At 38.1% G+C, this 26,353-nt stretch overlaps 1 protein-coding gene across 1 annotated transcript in view; it reads right to left on the bottom strand.

Moving 5' to 3' along the window:
* slc49a4 (solute carrier family 49 member 4) overlaps nucleotides 1-26,353 on the bottom strand; it is a 55,049-nt gene that overhangs the window by 6,209 nt on the left and 22,487 nt on the right. Inside the window, exons 6-8 of the mRNA XM_017421085.3 lie at nucleotides 23,027-23,094; nucleotides 12,495-12,622; nucleotides 6,746-6,928 (exon numbers count right to left, since the gene is read on the bottom strand). Coding sequence (XP_017276574.1) covers nucleotides 6,746-6,928; nucleotides 12,495-12,622; nucleotides 23,027-23,094 — 379 coding nt within the window. The remainder of the gene's footprint in view (nucleotides 1-6,745; nucleotides 6,929-12,494; nucleotides 12,623-23,026; nucleotides 23,095-26,353) is intronic.

Genomic DNA, 26,353 nt, shown 5'->3' with positions numbered 1-26,353 from the left:
ACATCACATCTCAGCTTTAAAAGCTCAACTCCACACTCTCTATTTCTGAATTGAGAAAGCTCCTCGGATGAGAAGCGAAACGTCTTCAACTACAGAATAGAAGTCCAGTTGTTTTTGTTTTTTAACTTTTTTTGAATTTACCATGGCCTGGATGACTGAGAATCTACACCAGCATATTCTTACTAAACCATGTCACTAAGACTGAAATATCATGCCAACCTGTAAAAACAGACACATTTCCTTTAAAACAACGTCACCAGATTAAAAATGAGAAAAATGCGTTGTGTTCTTCATCGCAGCTGTTTCAATATGTGAATGCAAATATCCTAAATTAACCAAAAACATCCCTACAATGTAGGTGAAAAAGGTGAAACAGAGAGGGAGAGGAAAAATAATAGAAGAGAGGCAATAAAAGAGTGGAAAAGCAGTGTGATGCCAAGTAAATAAATGAATAAATCACCTGGTGGAATGTGGAATTATTCAGAGGACAAACGTAAAGACGAACAGTTCATCATATTAACAGCCCATTAAAGTATCTGCCACAGTCAGCAGAAAGCTGCTACAGATCAACACAAGAACACGTCCCCAGGGTTCTGATGGCCATTACGATTCTTAACCGACCTCAGTGCCATGTTAGCATTAAGGATGCTAACCTTTGTCTGACTTTGGCCTTTGACACCTGATGACCAAGCTGAAGCAGAGAACAAGATGAGACATCCAAAAAAGTAGCCACTTTTTCCCATATGGTGTAAATCTAGGTTACCAAGTGTATAAGACGTAGAGTAACAGTAGCCACGCTGCTCATAAAGCTCCCTCCCCAGTGCTTCCTCCTTCTTGTGAGTCACTCCCAAAGTAAAAGAGCAGCAAATGAAAAAGGTTTTCATTCTCTCAGGAATGACTGAACTCTACAGTGAAAGGTGGTTTGTTTGTATTTTTTATTTTTTTTAACACCTCCGCAGTCTTTAGGGGAGTTTGAAAAAGTTACTCGGCAAAAGGCATTTAAACTTCAGAGGAGAATCGAAACTTTAGCAGAATGAAAAATAAAAAGTCAAGGGACTAAAAAAAGTGCTGCAATTATTTCTCGGTGCTGAATAATTTGTGCTTCTCCGCCATGCAGGAAGACTGACAACGCATTGCTCAGTGGAAAACTCAACGCCACCCTTCAAATCGCTTCTCATCTTCCTCCACACGCACTTTTGCTCCACAATACCCCTTTGCTTTGTATTCCGCCCTGTGCTCTGCGCTAAATGACACAAACGCGCGGCAGATGAAAATCGAAAAAGAGCGACAAATATCCGGCCCGAAGGCTTCATTCATGTTTTTGAGTTCAGGGACTTTTTGGAATTTCTCAAATACGAAAAAGTCAAGAGGCCAGTTTGAGCTCACTGATCCGAAACCAGCAGCCTCTCACACACATTAAAATGGACATGGTGGTGTGTTTATATACGCCTTCCTGCTCTCAGAAAAAGGAGCCATAATTCAAAATGCCTAATGAGGCAGTGGGCAGCCAAAAGGAAAACCCAAAGTATGATAGTAAACTGGAAATAGAAGAAAATCTTTTAAAGGCTGTTGTTGCCAGTTTACAATATTACAGGCCAAAGGAATTTAGAAAGATGACGCTCATGCAAAATTTATCAGTTGCAAAAGTCTGGATGTTATTTGCCGAATCCATAATGGTACAAACGGTGAGGAAGAAATTTTAGTGATGAGACAGCCCACTGGGATCGTTCCATTGGAGATTTGTGAAATCAAATTAATCATTGCTGGAGTAGGATCTTCTGCTGCAGAACAGAACATTGTTTCGCAGACCAAACAAAAATGTTAAACTTTGCAAAACACTGGCTACACTGGTTCAAATGAAGGATCTCAACATCCATGTTAAAGGTGAGCTTCCAGCAGGCGTCTGCTACAAATGAACAGTGGGTCATACCTAAAAGCATAAAGAAGATAAATAAAAAACAGTTTTGTAACAAAAACTGGTGTCTTAACAACATGTTGAAAGAACTGCCTGAGTCTTGAACCAGTCAGGTCCTGGGTGAACATACTGCCTGACTTTGTCAAGCTTCCATTTTGCCATCCATCTGTTGGATAACTGAGCTGTAGTCTCAGCTGATATTTGTCTCCCAAGCAGGTGGTCCATAAAAATGGCCACTTAAAGAAAAATATAGATATTTTCTGTGTACAGTCACGCTATTGAAAACAACCCTAGAAGTCTGACATGTCATTTCTTAAATTGGGAGATTCTTTTCCTGCCTTTGCCGTTTTTTTTTTTTTTTTTCTGCTAAAGCTGCGTTCACTGTACCTTGGAAATTTGAACATTTCCCTGCTCTTTTTTTTTTTGTTTTGCTATTGATTCATATCTGAAGTGTGTATCCCAATTTAAACTTGGTGTAAGTTGTCATTCAAAGTGTCTAAACATGCTAGCATTAAAAGTGCCTCAACTTGGTTGTAAAAAATAAATAAAAAAAAAAGAAAAGAGAAAGGAATTCTTTTCTTTTGTTAATGAAACGTTGTATTCAGGATGTGTAATTGTTTTAAGTAAAGCTCCTGTGAAGTTGATCTTTGAGTTAGAGTCCCACATTTAGGGTTGTTCTGTTGATAATACAGTACAGTCCAGAAGTTTTAAACTACCCCTATTTATTTTACACTTTCTTCAAAGCAGCCAGGCTTTTTTTAATATTTTGTTGAAGTAGCTTTGATCGATAGTTCATCATGCTTTTTGGAGGTCTTTCCAAGTCTTTTCTTTTGCCGCTTTTTCAATGATGTTCTGTCCAGTCCTTGTACCTGAACATAATGGCATATTGTGTTGTGCGTCTTTAAAAGTGAGGAAAATGGAGGCCAAAAGATGAAGTGTTTTGCCTCAAAAAAAAAAACTGTACAGCAGATGAACAGTTGTGTCTTTAGGTACAAAAATCCAGCAAACACCTATCACAGGACCTGAGAGAAGCATCATCTGATCATTTGCTGTATGCCAGGTCTTTAGCTCGTTGAGAATCCCCTTGGAGGTGCTAAAATACTATTTTATGAATCAAACTGTGTTATGTTTGGTATTTTCCATAGATTCAGCTAAAACAATAGAAACAAATTGTGTCTTTGTGTCAAGGTGCTCTGGTTTCGGAGCCTTTCATGGCTGAATGATTCACAGGTCAGAGTTAAGGGACTTAAACATGTTCTTTTGAGAACGGTCAAATACATGACAGAAGAAAAAGCAGCCAAAGAAAAACCTTCAGAATATCAGATGAGCTGCTGATCATGAACACTTTTGGCTGCTTAGAAGAAAAATATAAAGAAACAAAAGGGTATTGCTAAAAGATTAGTCACAAGTTTTGTTTTAATTTTTCTTTAATATAGTAATTTGATTTCGACATGCTTTTGTGCACCGTCTGTCCAAGCTGCAGATGTTTTTGAAATATTATTAAGCATTTCTGGGAAGCAACTGGCCTTGAAACACCGCAGGGATGCTTTGTTTTAGTTTCCTCATACTTTAAGAAAACTGTGCAAAGACTGCCTCCTAAAAAACGCCGCACACTATGTGAGTTACACTGATTTACAGCTCATAAAGTCCCGCTCTGCTAACAATGATTGCTCACACGTATCGATGTGGCAGATACAACAAACTTAAGCAGACACCGTGCAAGTAGATGGCAGACAGAGATCCAGCGGTGCAGTAGTTATCAGCAGGCTCACTTTACACAGCCTGCAGCAGGAAGTAGTCTCAAACCAGAAGGCTCTGATGCATCATTCTCTATTTATCAACTTGGGGGCGGGAAGCGAAGAAAAGAGCAACAAAAGCCTCCATCTTCGGGTTTTGATCTCTTCCTTATCTGTCGCAGAGTTTTGTCAGGATTCATCTCAGCACGCTACGTCCCTCTCAGTTACCCATAAACATGTCAGCATCCACACAAACACATACCCCCCAAAAAAAAAAAAAAACCATTCAGATGCACGGAGACGCCTTCAGCCACACCATGCAGTCAATCATTCAGCACTGAGCAGAGGATACATCATGTATTCTTTATAATTCCTGCTCTTCTGATTGTGTCGACCTGCAGCACATCAATACGCACCTGAATTCTTTTTTCTTTCTTTCTTTTGTCTCATCTATGATTTATCAACATTCTGACATACTGCCATTTCAAATTATTCAGAAGAACACAACTTGTCGTCTGGATTCCAAGAGTGAAACAGCTTGTCTCGTGTTTCTGTTGACTTTAAACTCTTCTTTTGACTGTGAAAAGTCAGTCGGCAAGGCATGCCTCAAGTATCTCTAACCTTTCATACTCCCTCTGTTAAAAATACATGTACATGAAACATGAACTGTTTCTGAGGGATCTCTTTGTGTGATTGCCTAGGCTGGATAACCTTAGCACTAGGAGTTTATTCCAGCAGTCCAAATAAGCAGTTGTTCTGAGCCAAACAGCTCTGCTAACATACTTTCAATACGTTGACAATTGTCTTTTTTTATGACCTATTCTGACCTAATATGTCATTGGCACGTTAACTGTTTATTTCTATACCTGCTTGTTTGTGACAGCAAGCGAATTAGCGCTGCTCTTTGGGAGGTTAATTTAAATCATTACTAAAATTAAATGGCAGGTTTGTGCTCATGAATCAGCACACATGAGCACACAGACCTGTGCTTTATTGGCATTGCGGCCTCCCAGTGAATACATCATATCTGTGAATTTTCACTGTGAAAATAGCAGGTTCATTTAAAAATATACATTTTAGGAAACTAGAGTCTTGTTGAATCTTCTCTGCCTTCAACAAAGAAGGAATTGGAAACCTGCTGTTCTGGACTGCATACTGCAGCTCTGGTTTCCTGTCACAGTTCAAAAATTGGCAGGTTAACTAATGGCTTTAAATGGACTTTAGGAGTGAGCGTGAGCATGCATAGATGTTTTGTCCCTGATGGAATTGGTGACCTGTCCAGGGTGTAGCCAGCCATTCGCCCCTTTGCTGCTAAAATAGGATGCAGTCAAAACTTAGAATATGCAATTTTTTTGGAAAACTTGCATTTCCAATTTTTGCAATTTTGAGAAACAAAAAAAAAAGTAACTCCAAAATGACATAGTATACAAACCATGCAAATCACAATGTATTTCCACAAATATTACAGTGACATTTTTGTTTCTGTTAGAAATGTAAATATAAAGGCTGCTTTGTCTTTGAGTATATGAGCCATTTGGATGATTCCAGCTCAAACATTGTAAATCTGTTGGATCGGGAAATAGCGTTGTAAGGAAAGGGGTATTTTTTTTAGGATGTGAAAAATTCTGTGAATTTCAGTAACCCTCTCTCTCTGAATTTTCTGCCCCTTTTTTATGTAAATCACTTACAATAAGTCACAGATTATTTATTCAAATTGTCCCATGCACATACAAAACAAATCCCCAAGAAAAGCCACTTGTTTTTGATATTTTGAACCATGTTTCTCTACCAAATACCAAAAATGCATAGACAAAATCTGACATAAAAAAGATAGGACACTTATCTGTTATATGTGGTTTAGCTACCAAACTACAACAAAAATTAGTCGACAACAAAATATAGTGAGATCGCACTTGAGCAGCAGTTCCACCATTTAGTACAACTAATAATCTACAACCTTTAATCTCACAAATATCTGATTACATTACTTTGGATATGAACAGAATAATAATCTTTAAAGTTTAATAATTGTTAGAAACAATATAATGACAAAAGCTGAGCCCACTTTATTACTCATTCTAAAGAATAATCCTCTGATAAATCAGTAATAACTTTATTTCTTCATTAAGAACTTTATTCTTTAGTCTCTGCTTTGAGCCACGAAAACAACCTGGTATCCTGTTTTGACTTTTGTGCTTGTTGGTGGATCCTGAGGGCTTCAAACAGGTGAAAAACAACATTCACCTCCACCTGTGTTAGAAAAATGACCTCAGACCCAGAACTATGGCACAAACGTCTGACAGCAGCCGATATAAGCCTTGTAGCAACAGCAGAAACTTGGCGGAGGAGGATGAATATGAAGTTCATGAATATTTATTACAGTCTGAAAATATATATCTTATTCACTCAAACAAACAGGGTAGAGAGCGTGTGTGTCAGAAGATGGATATATCTCAGCTGCCGATTGGAGCTTTGATGTTGGGAAAGCAAAGCGCTGTAGCCAAAGATCACCGCGGCTCTGCGTATGCACTCACATACACACGTATAGTCTTAAATCTACACACGCGAACACACAGGCAGCTGCTTACATCTGCGACTGAGCTCACTTAAATATAATTTTGTTTTCTCATGCTGAGGCCGCGAGGCAGGCGAGGAGCAGATCGCATGCTGTCGCCACTGCTGTGCGCCTGAATCACCACATCAAACTGTGTTTTACAGCCAGCTCAGAGATAAAGCAGACGGTAAATTACAATCGAGAGTTTGTCTGCCTTTGTGTTGAATGTGTGAATTGCCACTGGAACCTAATTTTCCTTCTGTCCGTGTTTTATCTGCGGCATCTGCAAGGCTTTAACTGGATGTTTGAAAACAATGAAGCCTGTTGCTTATTGAGGTGAAATAGACTTTGAGGATAATAGAAACCTTCAGAAAGAGACCAAAAATAAATAAATACTGCAGCTCTTACTTTTTATAATCACAATAACAAACACAAAACAATAAAGTCCTGTTGAAGCAGTGGTTTAAAAAAAACAAAGACAAAACAAGTTTAATAAAGGAATTTCAGAAGCTTTTAAAAAGTGAAAGCAATAAGTCTTACCTGTGCAGTAAAAGGTGAGGAAGAAGAGGAGCAGGCCAGTGGCCAGGTTCCCCAGGAAAGTGACAACCCCACAGGTGATGCCTTCAGGGACCGGGTACACAGTCTCAATTAAGAGCTCAAAGAATATCGGCACGCTGCTGTTGATAAAAACTCCGACCAGGATGCAGGATGTGTACAAGATGGCTGAGGAAGCAAAAAAAAAAAAAAGTAAGACAAACATCGAGCCTCTTTAGAAAGCGGTTTCATTTAGAGCTTTAATGTAACAGATGACCAAATCCCACGTGACCAGTTCTTTAAACAATATGGCGCAGCGGTCAAGTTTAAGGAGCAGCAGTGATTTATCCAACCTTCCACAGCTTTCCACTCTACCATTTTTTACCAGCGCAGAGATTTATAACAGCCCCTCATCCTGAAACAACATTCCATTTAGAAAGGCAGCCCTCGAGGCAGCAATTTAGCAGAAACAAAGCCAAAATACTGTAGGTGTTTTGACAGTAAATGGCCATCGCTCCAACCCGATTCCACCATCACCTTTTCTTCTTTTCTGCAGTGTAAAATGATTAGTTTAATTTGTCAGCTGTGTCACTCGAAACGTGTTTTTTTTTTCTGGCTGCCTGTATAATTATGATGCTCTTGTTTCATAAGCTCCGTTTCAGAAATAATTGCTTTGAGGCAGAAAGTGCTCATGGCAATGGAGGCAGTGAGCAAACAGCACATTTCTTTGTAACTAGATTGTGTTTTTTCTTTTTTTCCTGTTTGAATCTTTTTTTTTTCTTAATCAGAAAAATGTTTGCCTTCATAAGCCTTTAAAACCTGGAACACATAAATGTTTAAATGTGAGAAATATTTCTGTTAAATTTGCTAATATTTGACTAAAGAATTACCAAGGAAACACAGGAATTTAATAATGCTGGACAAAATGAGAAATACTGGAATCAGTTGTGGATTTTGGTATTCAGCCCTATTTCGAACTCCATGAGGGCAAACTATCTGTAACAGTCTGGCATGAAGTGCTACAAAAAACATTTTGATTGCATTGGCACAGCAATTCAGGTTCAATTTCTTCTACAATATATTACTGGTTTTAGTTTGCTTGCATGCTCTGCATTAAGATCAACTTATTTCATGGATTTGACTGTGTAATAAAATCGAATTTCTTAGTCTCTTGCCAAAATGCACAGGTGTCCATATTGTAAACAGCTTGTCTCATTTGGTCGGTGTACATGATAAGAATGTTAAGGTTGTTTGCGCTGCCTTATTTTCTGTGCATATATGGGTTCAGCTGGGGGAAAAAATGTCATAAATTTTAATTCAAAATAATGATGTGCTATGTGGTTTCTTCCAATTTCCACAGTAAATAATTTGAAGGCATTTTTCCCCCCCGTAAAAAAAAGTATGTAAAACTTTTAACAGAATGTCTTCTTGTGCCTGCAGAACACATGTACCATTGTATGTATGTCTGGCCAGCTAATAGTCCAGTCTCAGCTCAAGTGTTTTAAATCAGTGGGGTGTAAATTTTGTCACTTATTCGCAGAGGCAACTGTGTGTGGCCCAGATTTTTGTGACCACAAGGACCCTGTATAGTGACAATGCAAGTGAGATAAGAAAACTTCCATTCAAAAGATGGTGCATAAGAGACAAAAGGCAAAGAAGGCAAAGAAAACTATGAATCAAGCCATAAGGAAGAGGCAAAACAACAAAGATGCTTCTTTTGAGGAAACATTGTGTGAGGAGATTTGTTGCCATCTTTTCAGGGACCTGAATATGGCTCCTAAACATTTTCACATTTGAAAGTTTTTTTAAACTAAAAAGTAAGTTCTTTTATCTGCTTCCTTCTTCAGGGGTAGCCACAGCAAGTAAGCTCGCACAAACGATAATTGTTTTTACACCGGAGGCCCTTCCTGCCGCAACGTGGAATTGAACCTGCAACCTACACAGGATTACAACACTGCCCACCGAGCTACTGCAATGTCTGTCAAATTTTAGGCCATTTTTGACGTTGAAGAACTAGAATTTACCTTGATTTTCTTTAAATGTTTTTTTAAAACAGATTTGATATCTCATTTGCTAAAATAAACAAAATCAAAAAGATTAAGGTTTTGAATTTTACTTCAGTGTTCATGTCCTAAACAAAAACATGGATATCTTTTTTTCCATTCATTTCCAACAGACTGCGAAGTCAGATATAAACTGACATAGGCAATACGACGAAGAGAAGGGGAAAATTTTTAGATAAAAATGAGCTTTGTCCCTGATGACTATGCTGAACAAAGCTTTGGTCAGCTACACTTATGAGATGTAGTTTAATTCTAATGGGACCGATGGCTTAATGACTAGTCCAACAGCAGCAAGACCTGCCGTCTTGCTCATGCAAACGTTATTTTTATAACACTTTACATCACCAGTAATTTTGCATAACATGATTATCCTAACAAAAAATACAGTATTTCTGCCAAAAGTACCCGAGGCTGCACCAGGCTGTGGTAACAGCTGGCTGCTGCCACTACTTGTGCTTGCCAATAACCCTCAACATTAATGTAAATAACTGTGTAATGTGAAACTTATGGTAAAGATACATAAATAAGGGTTTGCATGAACCACTTAAACCATTTTGAAACTAGAGTTGTTATAAAAGTTTAAAACTCTTCACTACTATCCATTTTTTCTATCGGTTATTCTTCAGTCGCTGCTATAGAAGAACATCAATGTGTTTTCTGTGAATAATTATGATTAAGATGGAGTGTAAAAGTGTAAACCCCAGAGCTAAAGACTGTGGTGACGTCGATCCCAAAATAGCACGAACACAAGCAGGTGCGCGTTGGCGATGTCCCAACGGTTTGTGCGTTCAGACACAGAGATGTAAGCTGACGTCTTAAGAGTTCATGTGCAGAGCCATCATCCCCTGAGAATCATCTCCTATATCTCAGCAGAATGCTTCGAATGACTGCCCCAGTAGACTGCTCATACCTTTAATCACAGTGCCTCTGAGGACCATCCCATTCCTGCCTACCTGTGACTGGAAACCCAGGCCCCACTAGGCAGTCATCAAAAGCAGCCATCTCCCTGCATGTCTTCATTCAGTTTAGCATTTACTTTACATCAAACACCTTTTCTTCTTACATTTTCAAATTAAAGTATACATCCCCCCTTTCAAAAAAAAAGGTAAAAGAGAGGTTCCTCAAAAGAAACAGATATGTAATCATCTCTAGGGAACAGAATTTGCCTCAGTGCTCTGAAAAGAAGTGGATGCTCCTCATTGTAATTAATGTAGGCTGGGTGAAAATGTCAAATGAGAACTAGAATTTAGGACTTAGTTTAGGACTCTTTATTTGCAAATCTGTGTTACATGATCATCATCATCTACTAAGCTGTTGCCTCACAGCAAGAAGGTTCAGTTTTGGTTCTGGTGGTCTTTCTGTGCAGAGTTTATGTGCGCTTTCTGTGGCTTGTTTTTCTGTATATTTTTGTTGTTTCCTCACTGTCCAAAAACATACATGTTTTATCAAAGTCTGAAATTCATTAAACATCACAGATGAATGGGTATCCTCCAGTGTGATTCTTCACCAGGCCTTTACAGCAGCTGGCTTCAGATGTTGTTTGTTTGTGGGTTGTTGCTGCTTATTTAGTTTGAAATCAGGTGACTTATTAGACCATTGCAAAATAATCCACTTCATTACCTTCAACAGCTCCTGGGTTTTGTCCACAACACCTTTTGGGTCATTTTCTGTCTGCATGTTCAATTATCGTTAATGTGTTTGGCTCACACATAAGACAGTCTATCTAGCATGCTTCAGAGAACTTTTAGCCATTTTTGTTTTCGCTCAGATCTACAGTAAATTCTAACCACCCACTGTCACTGGAAGCGGTGTGTGCTCCTATTATCGTACCTCAAATTGTGTTTGCAGTGGTTATAAATTTGATTAAGTTTATGACCCAGTCCAAGCATTTACCAAACTTACTAGACTTTTTTTTTCTTTCTGTCTAGTTTCATCCATAAAAAAAACAACTTCTGTAGCTTCTTTTTTAGTTTTTTTAAATACAAAATAATTTGGCTTTTCAGTTCCTGAGGAAAGCTTGCCCCTACACAGAGGAAGTAGGGTTGTGCATCTCTGGTCTGTGGCAAACAAAACATATCTTGATACATTGCCAGTGTTCTGATTCTTTAAAGATACACTGGCAGCAAACTTCAGTATGTTTGTGTGTCTGATTTCTTCTGATAAGATGCGCTGAGGTGCTCTTGCAGAGGCATTTTGTGCATTGTACCTATGTTGGTATAATCCTAACTTTGGCGCAGCACGCCAGACAGCACGCTTGGTGGCAAACTGCAATCTGCACACCACTCAACGCACCACAGCTTTGTTGCTGAGCATCCCATACACACAAATGGGCTTGGACGTTGTGTGCTACACCCGCCACTTCCTATGTCAAGAGGGTCTTACCCCATGTAGTGACCCCTTTGTGTGCTGTGCTTAAGTCTTCACTTTATGGTAGACTTGGATATTTATATGCCTGCCTCACATATGAAAGGTGCCCCTATCTTGCCTGGATGTTGTAAAGCTCTTTTTTTAACCATGGCAATGACCTTAGAATCATCAAATGCTGCAGTCATTTGAGAATGTCTAGACATTTTATGCTTTTTATGTTGCTGAACTCACCAGTGTAATTTGTTTTTCCTCAGAATGTACCAAATTGCTATTTTGTGCACTCGTATATTCGTTACATGTTTGACAGAACTGAGTTGTTTTTGCTGCCTGGCACTGGCCTCCTTTACAAATCAAGTCATGTATTCACAACAGCAACTTCCAAATACACATTTGTGTCCATGAAACAACTTTCAAGTGTAGCAAATATAAGATCTGATTTTTCCTTAACCTTCACTAATTCAGATTTTTTTTTAATTAAATCTCAAATTAAACCTAGGAGTTGGCACGTCAAGAAACTATTAATTATACAGCTGCAGCTTCAATATGTTTTTGATAAGCAGATACAATTAAGAAAATGTGTTAATTGCTGTCCATGTTTTGAAGAGAGATAATGACGTGGAGACTCTTGTTTCCACAAGAATGGGTTTAGATGAGTTTGGGCAACTCATTTTTGCTGTCAACTTGCTGCTTTCAGTCATATATAGTAAAATATTATCTTAAAGTGTGAGGAAAGAACACTTTAAAGTCCCACAGTTACTGGCCACAGTGGCATTTATGCAAAATTTCTTTCTTATCAACACTTGTAACTTGACAGAGACTGACCGCAGAGTACACTCATTTATGTGCGTGAACATGTATTGCTACTGAGGAGGTCACACTGGGATAATAAGAAGTTCTGGCAGATTTTATGGCAGTGCCACACCACCCTCTAAGGTGAGATGCCAGACAGACGCACAAAGTTGGAGTACGACTGCATTAGACTGCCAGTGTCTGGGTAGAAAGAAAGCAGTTCTGTGGGTTGGGGATTAATGATAGATGGTCATGACTGGAACCAGTGGTTCAGAAATACAGTATATGCTGATGTGAATAGCAGTTGGCTTAGAGAAAGGAAGTTAAATCCACTAATGGGTTTATCACTGACATCTATTGATAGAGTCTCTGAATATTTATCAGATATGCAGCAGTCTGTGACAGCGGGCTTTCTTTTCTCCCCATCCTTAACTTTGCACTTGTACAATGACATAGAAACTATAAATAAGAAACTGTGACTCTATGCTTCGATGCGTTTGAGGGAGACCTTGAAAGTGGTGCTGGTGTGGACTTACCTGAAGTGGATGGGAGATGGGTAAAACTGCTCAGACAGGTGAGTGTGAACCAGGTTGAGGACAGCGAGGCTCCTGCCAACATCAGCACCAGGATCAGCTTCAGCATCCCTCGAATAGAGTCTGCAAATCTGAGTGGGAGTAAAGGGAGTGGGAGGGGGGAAAAAAAGCAGTGTAATATAAAGTAAAAAATAAAAAAAATACCAGCAGATAAGATTACTGAAGTGAGTGAAGACAGCTGCTTCAGAAACAAGACACATCCTACTCACAATGAGCAGAAAGGCAATTTTTCACATTCTGTTTCTTCTGCGGCTTGTGTCATAATATATTACTGAGGATATGCACTCTTTCAAGGAAAGGCTAGATCATTTCCATCTCCCACTTATTTCTGAGTGTGTCAGTTCTACTTCTCATTACACAAGCAGACAAGGCGTACTGTTGATTCAATTTGTCTCACAGGCTAAGCAGGCAGACTTGAGATACACGTGTATAAATCTGGGGAAGACAAGCCATCGGGCCATTTCCAAACAGCTCTACTGAGTTCTGCGGTTTCTCTTTGCAGGTCTTTCTAAACTTCCCCAGTTCATTAGTTCCACCCATCTCCTCTGGGTACACATATAGGTACAGTGTTGTTAAAATGTGTTTGCCTCTCTCCTGATTTCTTTTTCTGTTATGTTTGTCACATATGAAGGCGTTCCTCACCTTAATCTCAACGACTTCGCTGGCACCCTCTTTCATATCTCTGTCTATGTTGCTCTCTCCTTCCCATTTTTTTATTTTTTATTTTTACTGACAATTTTAGTTGGCCTTTTATTAAAATGTTTTAACTCTTAGCTGGCCTTCAGTACTATTACTTAGACTTTTAGTACCTTTAGTTTTTATCATGTCTGATCAACTAAGGTTTTTAAATCCTAGTTCAGTTTATGTTAGCTTTCATTATATCTTAGTTTGGTTTTTTTCAATTTATCTTCAGTTTATCTTTAGTATGACTTAGAATGGCTTGTTTTAGATCAGCTTTCCTATGTACTTTTATCTCTTATTTCGATTCATGTTTTAGATTAACTTTAATTGTGTGTGTTTTCATGACTTCTGTTCGGCTGAGGTTTTTAAAGCCTGGTTTAGTTTATGTTATATCATAGTTTGGTTCTCCTCAGCTTTTCTGTGGTTTATCTTTAGTATGACTTAGTCTTATTTCGTGTCTCATTTTTTAGATATGTTTAGTTTCATGATTTCATTTAGATTATCTTAGATTTCATTTAAATTACCCGAGTTCATATTTTAGATATTGTTGTGTGTGTTTTTGACTGTATTTTTGTGTTCACATTGTTGTTAAGCACTTTGTATCACCTTGTTGCTGAAAAGTGCTATATAAATAAATTTGACTTGACTTGGTATCTAAATGTTTGAGATCATCAATCAAATTTCAATATTAAACAAAGATAAAGCAAGTAAATACAAATGCAGTTTTAAAATTAAAGTCTTTATTACTAAGGGGAAAGAAATCCAAACCTACATGATCCTGTGTGGAAAAAGTGATTGCTTTAGATCAGGGGTCTCCAATCCTGGTCCTGGAGGGCCACCATCCTGCATGTTTTACTTGTTTCTCTGTTCCAACACTCCTGGTTTGAATCAATGGGTGATTAACAGGCTTCTGCAGAACATGAAGAGGTGATTTAACCACTGAATCAGGTGTGTTGGAGCAGGGAAACAAGTAAAACATGCAAGATGGTGGCCCTTGAGGACCAGGAATGCCCACCCCTGCTTTAGATGAAGGCACAGGAGCCTGTAGCAAAGACAGACACCAATTACTTTTGTTTTGTTGCTCACAGATGAAATGCTTGAGAAAGGAGGGCTGAACTTGACAACTAACCTAATGTAAGAACAAAAAGGCATGTTGAAAATGGTTGACTGGTTTGGGTGGGTATTGAAGTTCTGTTGATGCAAACCATCTTCTGGACTGATAATGAGAACATCTAAACTGAGCTCCACTGAAACTTTTTCAGTGACAATTTCTCTTGATATGTCAAATGCTGCCTTTCACAGCCTGACACTTAACCTCTGAGTGCACAAGGCACCAGAAACTTCTACTTAGATCATTGTGGTTTCAGGGCAAGAACAGAAGAACTTTTCTTTCTGATAAGAATTGAATTGAATATTTTTGGTTCTAATGTTTGCCAAAACACATGGATTTCACTTCTCTGCCTGGAAGCACACCCCTAAAATCTACATCACCCGTCTGCCAAAGACTGGCTCACATCCATAACCCTTCAACCAATGCTTGTGCCAGAGATGGACAAAATCCTTTGCCTGCACTCAGCAAAGCTCTCAACTATTGTGCAGAGACTCACAGGCCATCGTACCTTATCATTTTCAATCTAATCCTTTATGCAAATTAAGCAGCTTACTTTTGGGACCCTATGTCTGGTCTTTGGGTTGCATTTGATAAATAGTTTGGTCATTGATTGTCAAATGTGTCATGCTTTTCAAATATCAGTGATCAGTCTAAAGACTTCTGAAACCACTCACTTACAGGCATTCATGCTAGATAAAAAAATCTAAACATTCGATTACTCATGTCTAAAATGGAAGAACTGACAAAAACTTAAGACCAAGTTCTACCCTATTCATTTAATTGTTTAGTTGAAAACTTGATACCTTACTCTCATGTGTCACTTCTAAGAACACATCAGTGAGCCACATTGTCAGTTCTGGGTAAATGTTTGTCATGGTCACAGACTTGACTAAAGTAGGTTATAGTGCAAACTTAACCCTTCAAAAACAGATCTTTTAACATCTAGAAGTATCTGTTTAAAAATAATTACTGATATTCTGTTAAAAAAAGTATTTTGTGTTTCAAAGCTGTGTGTCACATTCTTTGGTACAAACAGAAAAGCTTAACAAAAACAGGCTAAGAAGATTTTGGTTTTATGGTATTTGGGCTGTGCCTCATCATACATTCATTATAACATTGTTCTCATACCATTGATATCACAAATATTACATTCCCTAGTGCACACAACACATCAAAACTGGGTCCACACTGATTGTCATAGCAACACACTAAGTGAAAACCAGAGTTTACTAATCATTTCAAGAAGCGTAACAGCTGGTGCATTCTCCACACATCTTGCTCAAAGTGGCGTACACTCAGCCACGTTTGATATAAACACAACAAGGTTTCAGTGCCAAGACTAAAATGTTGTCTCATGTCTGGGTCATTTGCTGGCGCACCAATGAGGAGTGGACCCAGTGGGGGTTAGAGCAGCGTGTGAGCCTTCAGAAGCTACTTTAACGATATGAAAGTGGTTGAGCTAAAAAAGTACAGACTTTCAACAAAGCAAGGTATTTTATCAGATTTCGAAATAACCTACTGATAGAAACCAAACAAACTTGTTTCCATTAATTTACATGAAAACGCAGTGGAGTCCAACAAGGTAATGAATACACGTGAGGGAGGGACATAAGCAACTGTACATGCAGTCTAAAGGTAAACAAATTACTCAACAAAAAGCTTTGTTGAATTAATTGCTCGCTGTACTCTGAATGATAGGAAACCCAAGCAGTTTATGGAAATTACTGATGCTGTTTCATATTGTTCGACCTAAGTTTTAATACCTATATAGACTGTGTTTACATTTTAATTGGTTTGTTTCTGCTGCTGCTTTTTATTATAAGCTGCTGCCATTAAAGGCAAGCAATCATGTAATCGCCTGTGTGTGTCTGTGTCTATCTATTAGCAAAACATTTCATGAACCACTAAACAGATTTTAACAAAACTCAAAGTATTCATTGGATGTATATCTACATTTGATTAACTTTTGGAGTCGACCTTGTTCAAAATGGCCACCACCGCTAACCAATCTTACCAAACACAGAAATGGTTATAACTCAGATACTGAGCTACAATTTGGTGTTGTAGTACTGAGTAAATAAATATGCATATTTATATAGCATATTTTAAGATAATAATCACATGGTGCCTCACACAAAATATAGTAACTTTAGACAAAAGGTAAAATAAAAGCAAAAATATTGAAAGCTAATATAAAATCTGAAAGAAAAAAGACAACAATGGTACCCAAAGGCTAGTCTAAAAAGATGAGTCTTCAGCTGTTTCTTGAATAAATCCATTGAGTCCACAGAACGTAGTTGGAAGGGCAGCAACTGCAAAGTCTCTGTCACCTGTAGCCTTCAGCTTTAATTTAGGGACAGGTAATAATCTTTGATCAGTCAATCTCAGGGCCCTGGTGGTAGCAGAGAGTCAACCTCAGCACACACTCTGACAACTAACAGATCTTTGCAGAAAGCTTCAGGCGGTATGAGCGTTCCTATAATGAATGCTTCTTTCATTTACATTTGCAATTAAAATTTGAGGTTGCCTTTATTAGGCAACAGGTAATTGTGCAGTTGCAACTTACTTCAGTATTTGTAATTTGTTAGGCAGTTGTATACCAAAGATTACTGTGAGAAACAATCTGAAAAGCTTTAATGCATGTACTTGACTAAGCAATGTCTCCACTTCTGCAGTGTAAGGTTGCTGTTGCAAGGCCCTTGTAGCATCTGATTTAACACAGACATTGTTCACAGTAAATCATGGGAAAAATACCCCTCATTTGCACTAATTGCAGTAATAAATGCTGCAATCTGCAAGCTGGCATTTTCTAGAGACATTGTGATACAATTTTGAGGCTATATCACCCACCCCTATTTTGAACATGAAATCAGTTTGCCATAATGGTTTACATGTCTCAAATAATGTAATTTCAACAATCTGTTATACCAATCATTGAGTAAAGAAGGCCATTTTATCTCATGAGGTAATGCCAAAATTAAAAGTCAATCTTTTCCACTCCTCTAACTGAATTTATAGGCCATAAAGACAGGATCATCTGAGTAATCTTGACTCAGATTGCATTTTCTGCTCTCTAGTGCCTGCAGGGAATGATGAAATATCCCCATTAGCATGATATAATCATTTGGGCCTGTCTGCATTTTCACCAAGGGACATGCGGCAAAGAGACAGTAGAAAGTGATGACCAACATGCAATCACAGATTGTCCCTGTTTACAGGCAAAACAAATTAGGCAGGAGCTGATCTTCATTTGCGTTTGCCCCATCTCATCTCATCAATCTGGAGTATACTGCGTAGCTCAGACCTCCGTGATGTGAAGGAGAATTATCTGTTTCGGTTTTCTGCCAACTCCTTTTTACTCACGTCCTACCCCTAATTCTTCCCTTGGGGTTTGTAATGGGAGGATAACAAGTGAAGCTTATTGTTCTTTTCACCCTCCTCATTTGGTAAACAAAAAGGAAAAAATAAACTCAAAACATACCACTGTAAACCAATTAGCTTCTGACCATTAAACAGATGTTAGATTGTCATATATTTCCATGTTATAAGCCAGGGTCTGATAGGCAAATGTTTAATGCCAATTACCCCCAAAACTCTTGAATTTCGGAAGTATAAAGCTCACATTTTACATCTTTAATTTCTGTTTCCTTCAGTAAATTACCAAAAGGAACAGCTACTGGTATATAATAATTAACACCTCAACAATAATGTCTTAGATCTGTTAGTGTGAAACAAGGAACAAAGACCGTTTATCACCACTAGCTTTCAAGGGATATATCAAACCACCCCACATTACAGCAAGTTAATGAAAAAGATATAAATTTAGGACAATGGCAAAATTTAGTTTTAAGAGACAAGAAGGGGAATATATTGAAAGAAATATAAATGTAGTTCAGTTTCCTTTGTTTGAGCTATTCTATAGCAAAAAATAATCATCAAAGAGTGTCTGATTGCATTTAAGACCTTTATTTCCAGAGGACATCACAATCAGCCTGGTATCTGGAAATGCATAATGAGAATATAAGCTTCCTGTTATGCAAGACCTCGTACCAGCGGCCAAATTATAGAAAATCACCACTTTAATCATTTTCTTCATAGTCACAAATACCCAGTAAAAGACATACTTTATGGTTTAGTTAAATAGTGACATAAATCTTTTAACTTCTCAAATACAGAAAAGTTTTTTACTCTGACCTTCCACTTACTCACTGCAGGCATTTTTCACATCCAAAATCAGAACTTTTCAAAGCCATTCTCCACAGAAGATAAATGTGAAAAGTTGGCCTTTAGACTTTAGAGTGGATTAAGAATTTGATGTATGTGGGCTCGAACAGAGGCCAGAAATCTGTGGCAGTAAACAAAAATAACCTTTTCTTTTCTGAAACTTTTCTTGTTTTTACTCATTTTGAACACATATGGTCAGAAGTATGTACCAACATATTCTTCAGTGTTGACTACACTGATATGGCTCATACTGCAGCACAACATTACAATAATGGACCTAATTGTTTGCCTAGTAGATATAATTTCATAAGCATAATAAAATTCTCAGCTTGATGTCTAGTCAACAATGACTTAAACTCTGAAAAACTCAGTGATGACTGGCTGATTTTTACAACGACCAATGAAAAAAAAGGCTATGTTCACACCACACAGGCAAAAGTGACATAAATCAGATTATTTTGCCCATATGCGACCAATACGTGATTATTTTTTTATCCAATTTTTTTTACCCGACACAGGTCACTTTCACATTTGGCACTAAATGGGATACATATCCAATGTTTTTCAAAGCGACCTCCATCTGAGTGGTCATGTCTCATTTTATCTGCCTTTTACATTGTTGAGGTAGAGGTATGTGGATTAATTCAAACATTGATATCACTGATACAAATGCTATGCAGTTTAAAGCTTAGAACGCTGCACATCTTCAGCTACAGAATAGAAGTCCAGTTGTTTCGTTTTTTGTTTTTGTTACTTCTTAGATTTGCCACGTCCTGGATGACTGCAAATCTACACCAACATATTATTCTAACGATGGTGTCGGATCATATCGATACTAGCATGATTAGATCAATACTTGAGTTTGTTTCTACTTTCAGTACTTCAGTCCCATTCCAGAAACTCAATTCTGCGCCGGAGCAGACAGGAAGTGGTAAGATCAAATGTAAACACTGGACAAAACAAGCACGACAGATATTAATTTTGTTGTGTCTGACTGCACAATTTCAGAATCAATACATGCATGCTATCATGTGTAGCATCCATTCTTTACTTTTGTAAACACAGCCTGTTGAATGAGACATCATGTTTTCTTCTGTGCATGCAGAACACTTCGGGGTCGTAGACTGTTCATGCGGTCACATTTAAATATTGAGAACGACCATACAAAAAAGAAAAATTGGATTTGAAAAAATTAGCAAAAATTTTGAATTGAGCATTAAGGCCTGCAGTGTGAACATAGTGAAAGTTATAAACTAAAGTATTTATTTATCTACTTATCTAGCCACATATATATATATCTAGTATCTATCCATCTACCTATCGCCTGCCAGATTTCATGCCAAAGTTTTAAACAAACATCTCACACAATCTGTTAGCAGCAGACTATGGTGATGATTATCAGCTACTACCACACCAAATATTAGCTTAATATCTGTACACACACACACACACACACAGGCAATCATATGATCACCCACTCCCATGAAAGCCGGGCAATTAAAACTGGAATAAATCTCCAAAAATCCAGAAATAGTTGAATTCCAAATGAAGCGATTCAAGATGGTTTGTGCCTTTTCTTTTAAACGGAAATGAAAAGGCAAAACGCATTAAGTAATCATTTCTAATGTGCCTACAAGCTGCGCATAACTTGCTAACATGATTTGGGGAGGAGAATGACTGCAAACCCAACTCTTATCAGCCGTGTTCAGCACATTTTAACTGCTGCACATAAATGACGTGGGGAACGATTGTTAAAACCAAATTTCGTTTGACTGTCAACTGTTGCGCGAAGGATAAAGTAATCAACCCCTCCACTGACTCTGAGGCTGTGTAATCTACATCATAATTCATCAGCACTGTTTACATATACTTTCTTCTTGTGCAGCAAACAGCTTCATTGATTAACATTGGGAGTTATGGGCTCATTTGCTTGATTACAACTTAAAGAAAGGACCGGGCCTGCCTAGAAGTGCTGATTGCACCTCGGCCGGCAACAAGCATATATCCGTCAGTGCATGAATGAATCCCTTTGCTTTTGCAGACTCCACAATTTGTCTTCACAGTGTAGCTCTCTATCTGTCATAAGAGAGGAAGTGGAGGTTGCATTAGCATCAATTCCACTCTCTCTTGCACTGTCACTATAGACTCTGATCTTGTGTAGTATGAAAAGAGCGCAGATGACATGATGGAGACAAAATAAAGAGATCCTCTTTTAGTTCAAGTGGAGACTACACTCCTCTTCATGTGAACTTTGTCAGTCCCTAATGATGTTATAAATAGTACTGTTTTCATTGTGCCAGGTAGATGCACTGAACTACAGAATGTATTAATGCATGCACCAAGAAAGGAGCTCTTCCACTGTAACTAAAATGCAAAAGGACAAGTTTTTAATCTTAGTAACTAGGCAGCTCACAGACAGCTTGAATATGTTATTCCATTTGCTTTGTAAATTTAAAAAAAACCTCACTGACATCAGTCTTTTGTGCTTTGTTACCTTGTTACCTAGGGCTGTATGTTTCTTGCTAAAACGTGAATCACAATTTTTTTTTGTTCGAATTGAGGTCACAATTCTCTCAAACAATTTTGTTATTAACTTGCACTTAAGAAAAAAAGTGTCTAGCATGTGCATAAAAAAAAATAAACAAATTCAAAAGTTTCTGACATTTTGTTTTAGCCTAACGAGGTTTAAAAAAAAGAATGCAAACAATAATTAGATAAAACCTAAAATCAAGTAAATATGCCCTTGTACATTTTTGTTGTGCAGTAAACAGCTTCACTGAGTAACACTTGGAGCTATGGGCTCACTTTGCTTGATTGCAACTTAAACAAACTTGCAATCAAGCAAATATGAAGATAAAGTCAGCAGCATGTGACCTGTTTTACAGCAGGTACAGCTCCTTTTCCAGCAACAGCAGCCTATCATTACAGTTGAAATTTCAGAGTATTAAAACCATAACATGTTCCTCCTGTGCTTAAAACTCTTTCTGAGGAGAAAGTTGTACGGATGCAGATGTATATTAACCACCACATTGTTAGATTTTGTTCGTTGTATTCCTTCAGCCAGACTGACTGATCATCTTCATTTATGATGTTTCTGTGAGTGAGATGAGCCAAACTGTGTTAGTATAATGCTGTTAGCATGAAACATCAGTAGGTGCTGTTTTACTGCTCTTTATTGCTTTAAATATATGTGTTACTGTGCAGTGGAGCGAACCTGCTAAATACTAAAACTCTGCTAACAGATAATGGGTGTTTCCTGACTGAATTCGTTGCCAACATCTGACCCAATTATTAGTAATTTTCCGTAGAAACATTTTATCTTTTCCCCACAGAGAATAGATTTACTGTATTCCTTTTCTTTGTTGTAGTTACTTATAGTAAGGCCCATTATTCTAAATGTGACACAACACAGCGTTGAAGATTATACAAGGAATATGTTCAGCTGGGCTGCGAATAAGGCGTGCAGCTGTTAATGAGGTGCTACAGTGAATGCTTATTTTCTAATTTGATGCCTCACTGGGTCCATCAAGTTTTCACTGAGCTGGCTTGTATTAGCTTAATAAACAAACTGAACTGCCATTTAAAATCAAAGCCGTGAGGGCCAGTCGTGAGTGCGCATAGGGCGTGGCACTGAATCCGTGTTCGTATTTGCAAATCCCATTCGGTCATCGCTCAAAGCAAAAGTCACATTATGACACGGAACAGGTTTTGTATTGGCTGGTTCAAGGACGTTTTGTGTGGGAGATGATAATTACCGAGTCCATTATCGGGAGTGTCTGATAGAAATCAGTGACATAAGAATGCAAAAGTCTCAGCAGCCTGGATGTGTTTGAACGGTCTCAGGTCAAATCCTATGTTGTGTTAGCCCTCCCGAAATGTCTGCACCTACACCTTCCACTTAGTCTTTAATTCACAGTCACAAAGAGTAGAGGCTAAAATATTCCACCGAATAGAAAAGCCCTTTAAGAAGTCAATACGCCACCAATTGTCACAAATTTCTTTTATGTAAATGGATGCCCCATCAATATGCCCTTAAAAGTCACGTAACGTGTGGTATGTTATTTTTTTAAGCTTGTCAAGGAAAAGCCACAATGATACCAAATCTACAATAGGAATGGGCAGTGAATATTTAAAGAGTTGTTAAGAAAGTACAAGTTCAAAGAATTATTGCGACTCATTTTAATAAGCAGATGTTTTTTATTTTGTTGTGTCTTTTTTTTTTTTACTGACACCTGTTAGTGGTACCACAAAGTAGCGGTAATTCAGCCGACCACAACAGCGCTTTTTCAGACAGGGGGGCTATTTTTGACATAACCTGGCCCCCCCTTCCCTCCGGTGTGAATGTGCAGGGGGGAGTGAATGGGATTCGGCATTATCGTTCAAATTAATTTCCCTAGATAACCAAACTTTGTGGTTACAAGTTCTGACAGAATGATTGCAAGAAAATGCAATAACTTACCTAGCCATTGCCACTCCAAAAATACATCCACCAACGATGGACCAGAAACCCACCCAGCCTGCGTTCACCTGTGAGAAAAGAAAGAAATTGGATGATGGGTTAAAGAGAAGGTAAGAGAGGTATTGCAGAGCAAGACTGAGTGTCTGAAGCCTGCTGAGACCTTTCAGTCACCATGTCAGGTAAATTGTTGGAGCTGACAGTGCAGCAGGTGTGTATGTGTAAAAGATTGCTGTCCTATCCTATTTAGAGGAATGGAAGCCAACACATATACTCAACCTAAAAGTCAGGAGAAAGAATGATATGGCCAGGGGACTGCTAAGGAATCAATAAAAAGTAGAGTATTTGATGTGTGACAGTGACACACACTCAACCAATCAGTGTGAAATACCCAGAAGAAAACTTTTCAAAGTCCCAATGACGGCGTTTGGTCTCCTCGAGGCCATAAATCACATTCAACCAAACCCAACCAGATGGAGGATGAGACAGCAAAGGAACAGAATCAAAAGAAAGATCAGATGCTTTTTGCTTAATCACACTCTGCAGCGACATGTCAGGAAAGTCTCTCATAAATAAAAGTGGACTGCCAAAGTTATCAAATGTAAAATGCGTTCTGGCTCAGCGAGTGATGAATGTTAGAATGCTATTATGTTTGATCGAAATGAACCTCCTCTCAGTCTTCTGTGAGGATCAGATTAATGTAACGCAGTAAAAACTTTACTGCATCCTCTCCGCAACTACAAAACAAAGATCAAAGACATTTGAATGAAAGACTATCAAGCATCCATGCTTTAATAATTGCTGTTTATTTTCTATACTGAGCATGTAAGGACCTCAAAGGTGTTTAATTTCTTATTAGTTTGAACACTAATTTCGGAAGCAATACAAAAACTGCTTTCCAAAATGTTCAAATTCTAAAATACAAGTTATTATGCTTCATGAGCGGGCGTAGAGTTAATTAACCGGGGTATTCTTAGAGCCTCGAAAGCCTGAGAAAGGGCAGATTTGAAGCTTAATCATTTCTGCTATGTGGGAAGTGAGTTAATAAGCTAAGGATGACTGACGCTGTAAAAGGGAAAGCCAGAGCTTCAGTCTGTACACGTGCTTATGTTTGTTTTCTTTAATTGCCTCTCCCTATAAGCCATTTAAAACCAAAAAAAAAAAAAAAACGATCTATAGCTTTATCTTAACATGGTATTTTGCAGCCGACTTCATGTAATCTTAAAAATCCACGTTTAATGGCGAGAGCTGTCTTCAGCAGAAAGAGAGACAGAGTCGAGTCGAGCCGAACGAAAAATAGTGCCAGGAACGTCTTACGAATTTCTTTTTATGAATTAAAGAAAAATGTGTTAATTAAACCAAAAGTATCCTGACACATTAGACCAGCATTCTGGGCCTTTGAATTCAAAATGGATCTCCATTAAAGCAGTGGCTAGATGTGACTGATGAGCACAGTGGAGCACCTGTTTCCTGGAGCGGATTCATTGAGGTGATTTTATGTGCTCAATGATCCTGTCTGCAGGTTTCACATGTTTCCCCTGCAGAGCTCACACATGTTCTCAGACACCAGGGGTATGACACTTTTACAGACCCTATGCTATTCCAGTCCCTTTAGTCTGTGTGTTTTTCCCCCTTCGTGCTTCTTTTGGGTTTCATTGAATGCACTTCTCTGCACATAAGCATTTAAGTGACATCCAGCTGTTGTGCTGTGGTGTTTACATCTAAGGTGAAAAATGTATTTGCATTTGTATTTATATTTGTAGACAGGCCCATTTAAAAAAAAAACAGTTTTTGAAAAATATATGTTAAACTATGTCTAATTTTCATGATTGTCATCATTATGATCTCTGCCTGAAGAAAATACTTAAAATGCTAAATATGGTGTTCGAATTCTACAGTATACTAATATTAAACCGGAAAAATGAAAGCTGTGTCAGATAGCAGAATAAAATGTTTTTATGTGAAACAAGCAGCCAGGATACTGGTGCGCATGTAAAAACTTCAAGCAATAGGTTACATTTTTCTTTTCAAGTGGGATTTTGTGGAACGGTTATAAACAATTCATATCTCACCTGTTATAGATAGCTCTTTAAATGGCCTCAGTTTGGGAAAAAATAAAAAAGTTTAACACTGGTCAGATTAATGAAATAACGGTAGTCCGATTGGGGGCCAAGACCTAAGCAGATTGTTGTCATCTTAAAACAAACCCTAATCTCTTAAGTTTTAAAGCTGTTTGTGTAAACACAATTTTATTTAAAAGTTTAAAATGCAGCTGATTTCCCATTACACTTTATTTACAGCAGCAACAGCTAGCTGTAGCATCTCTGGTGTACCTTAGAATCTTCCTGCAGGAATATCATCGTATTTCTGTTGGAATAACTGTGAATTTGACGCCAGTGTAAAGTGAATAAAATGGTGTTTGCATGAACAACTGTAAAGTTTTTGAGACCGAAGGTGTTTTAAGATGGCAGCGTTCCACTTTTATTCAGAATATTTTCCCAACAACCCACTATAAAAGATATGAATTATCCCTTTAGGTCCTGTCCTGACCCAGCCTCTACTCCCTGCCCAATGCAACTATGTGAAAAGTGGAAAGTCTGAGGTCGAATTATTGTAGTTGGAGAAAATATTGCATGATTGAATGCAAAAATGGCACACAATTTTAGGTACAAAATTGTGAAAGGAACCACTGAAATGGGTTTCTATCGAAGAAAAGTGTCTTTTGATTTAAGGAGGAACGCTAGGACCACTGTTTCTGGTGATGTGTAAAAAATGAGAGGCAGTACTCTTTCAGTGATAGCTCAAGCTTGCTGGAAGGCTTCTTAGAAACAAACTCTTTCTTTGTGGCACCAGCTCACTCGCCAAAGAACTTTAAATCCACCTGGGAGAGTATTACAACTTTTAATGTGTAGCTGTTGATCTCAATTCTAACAGCTGCAGAGCTTGTGTTCAACATAACTTGTTTAACTTTTATTCTTGTTCACATGCATATCACATTTACGTAGCTTTAATCATGAAAAATAGCTGTAGCTCCTGACATATCTTTGTCAAACCTTTGGTAAAACCATGACATTATCCTCTGGCGTGCCATTTCCCAGCCAGAAGATCCTCTGTTGCTGTGCTCATCATTCACATAATCAATCTATGCAACTTGTTAATCAATCTTGGTGCATTACCAGGTTATTCAGGGAAGTCTTACATCTCAGTGTCACAGCAGAGAGCACACAGCCAGTGTGATGCATTAACATTTTTTTCCTCTTTACAGGTTTTATTTGCCTTGATGTTGGTCCAAATGCCTTACTCCTGAAACACGTTTGAGATGCTCTGTCA

Source organism: Kryptolebias marmoratus, linkage group LG6 (assembly GCF_001649575.2).
Source record: "Kryptolebias marmoratus isolate JLee-2015 linkage group LG6, ASM164957v2, whole genome shotgun sequence".
Classification (NCBI taxonomy): domain Eukaryota; kingdom Metazoa; phylum Chordata; class Actinopteri; order Cyprinodontiformes; family Rivulidae; genus Kryptolebias; species Kryptolebias marmoratus.
The sequence above is the reverse complement of the archived record's forward strand: the minus strand, read 5'-3'. Positions and strand labels throughout refer to the sequence as shown.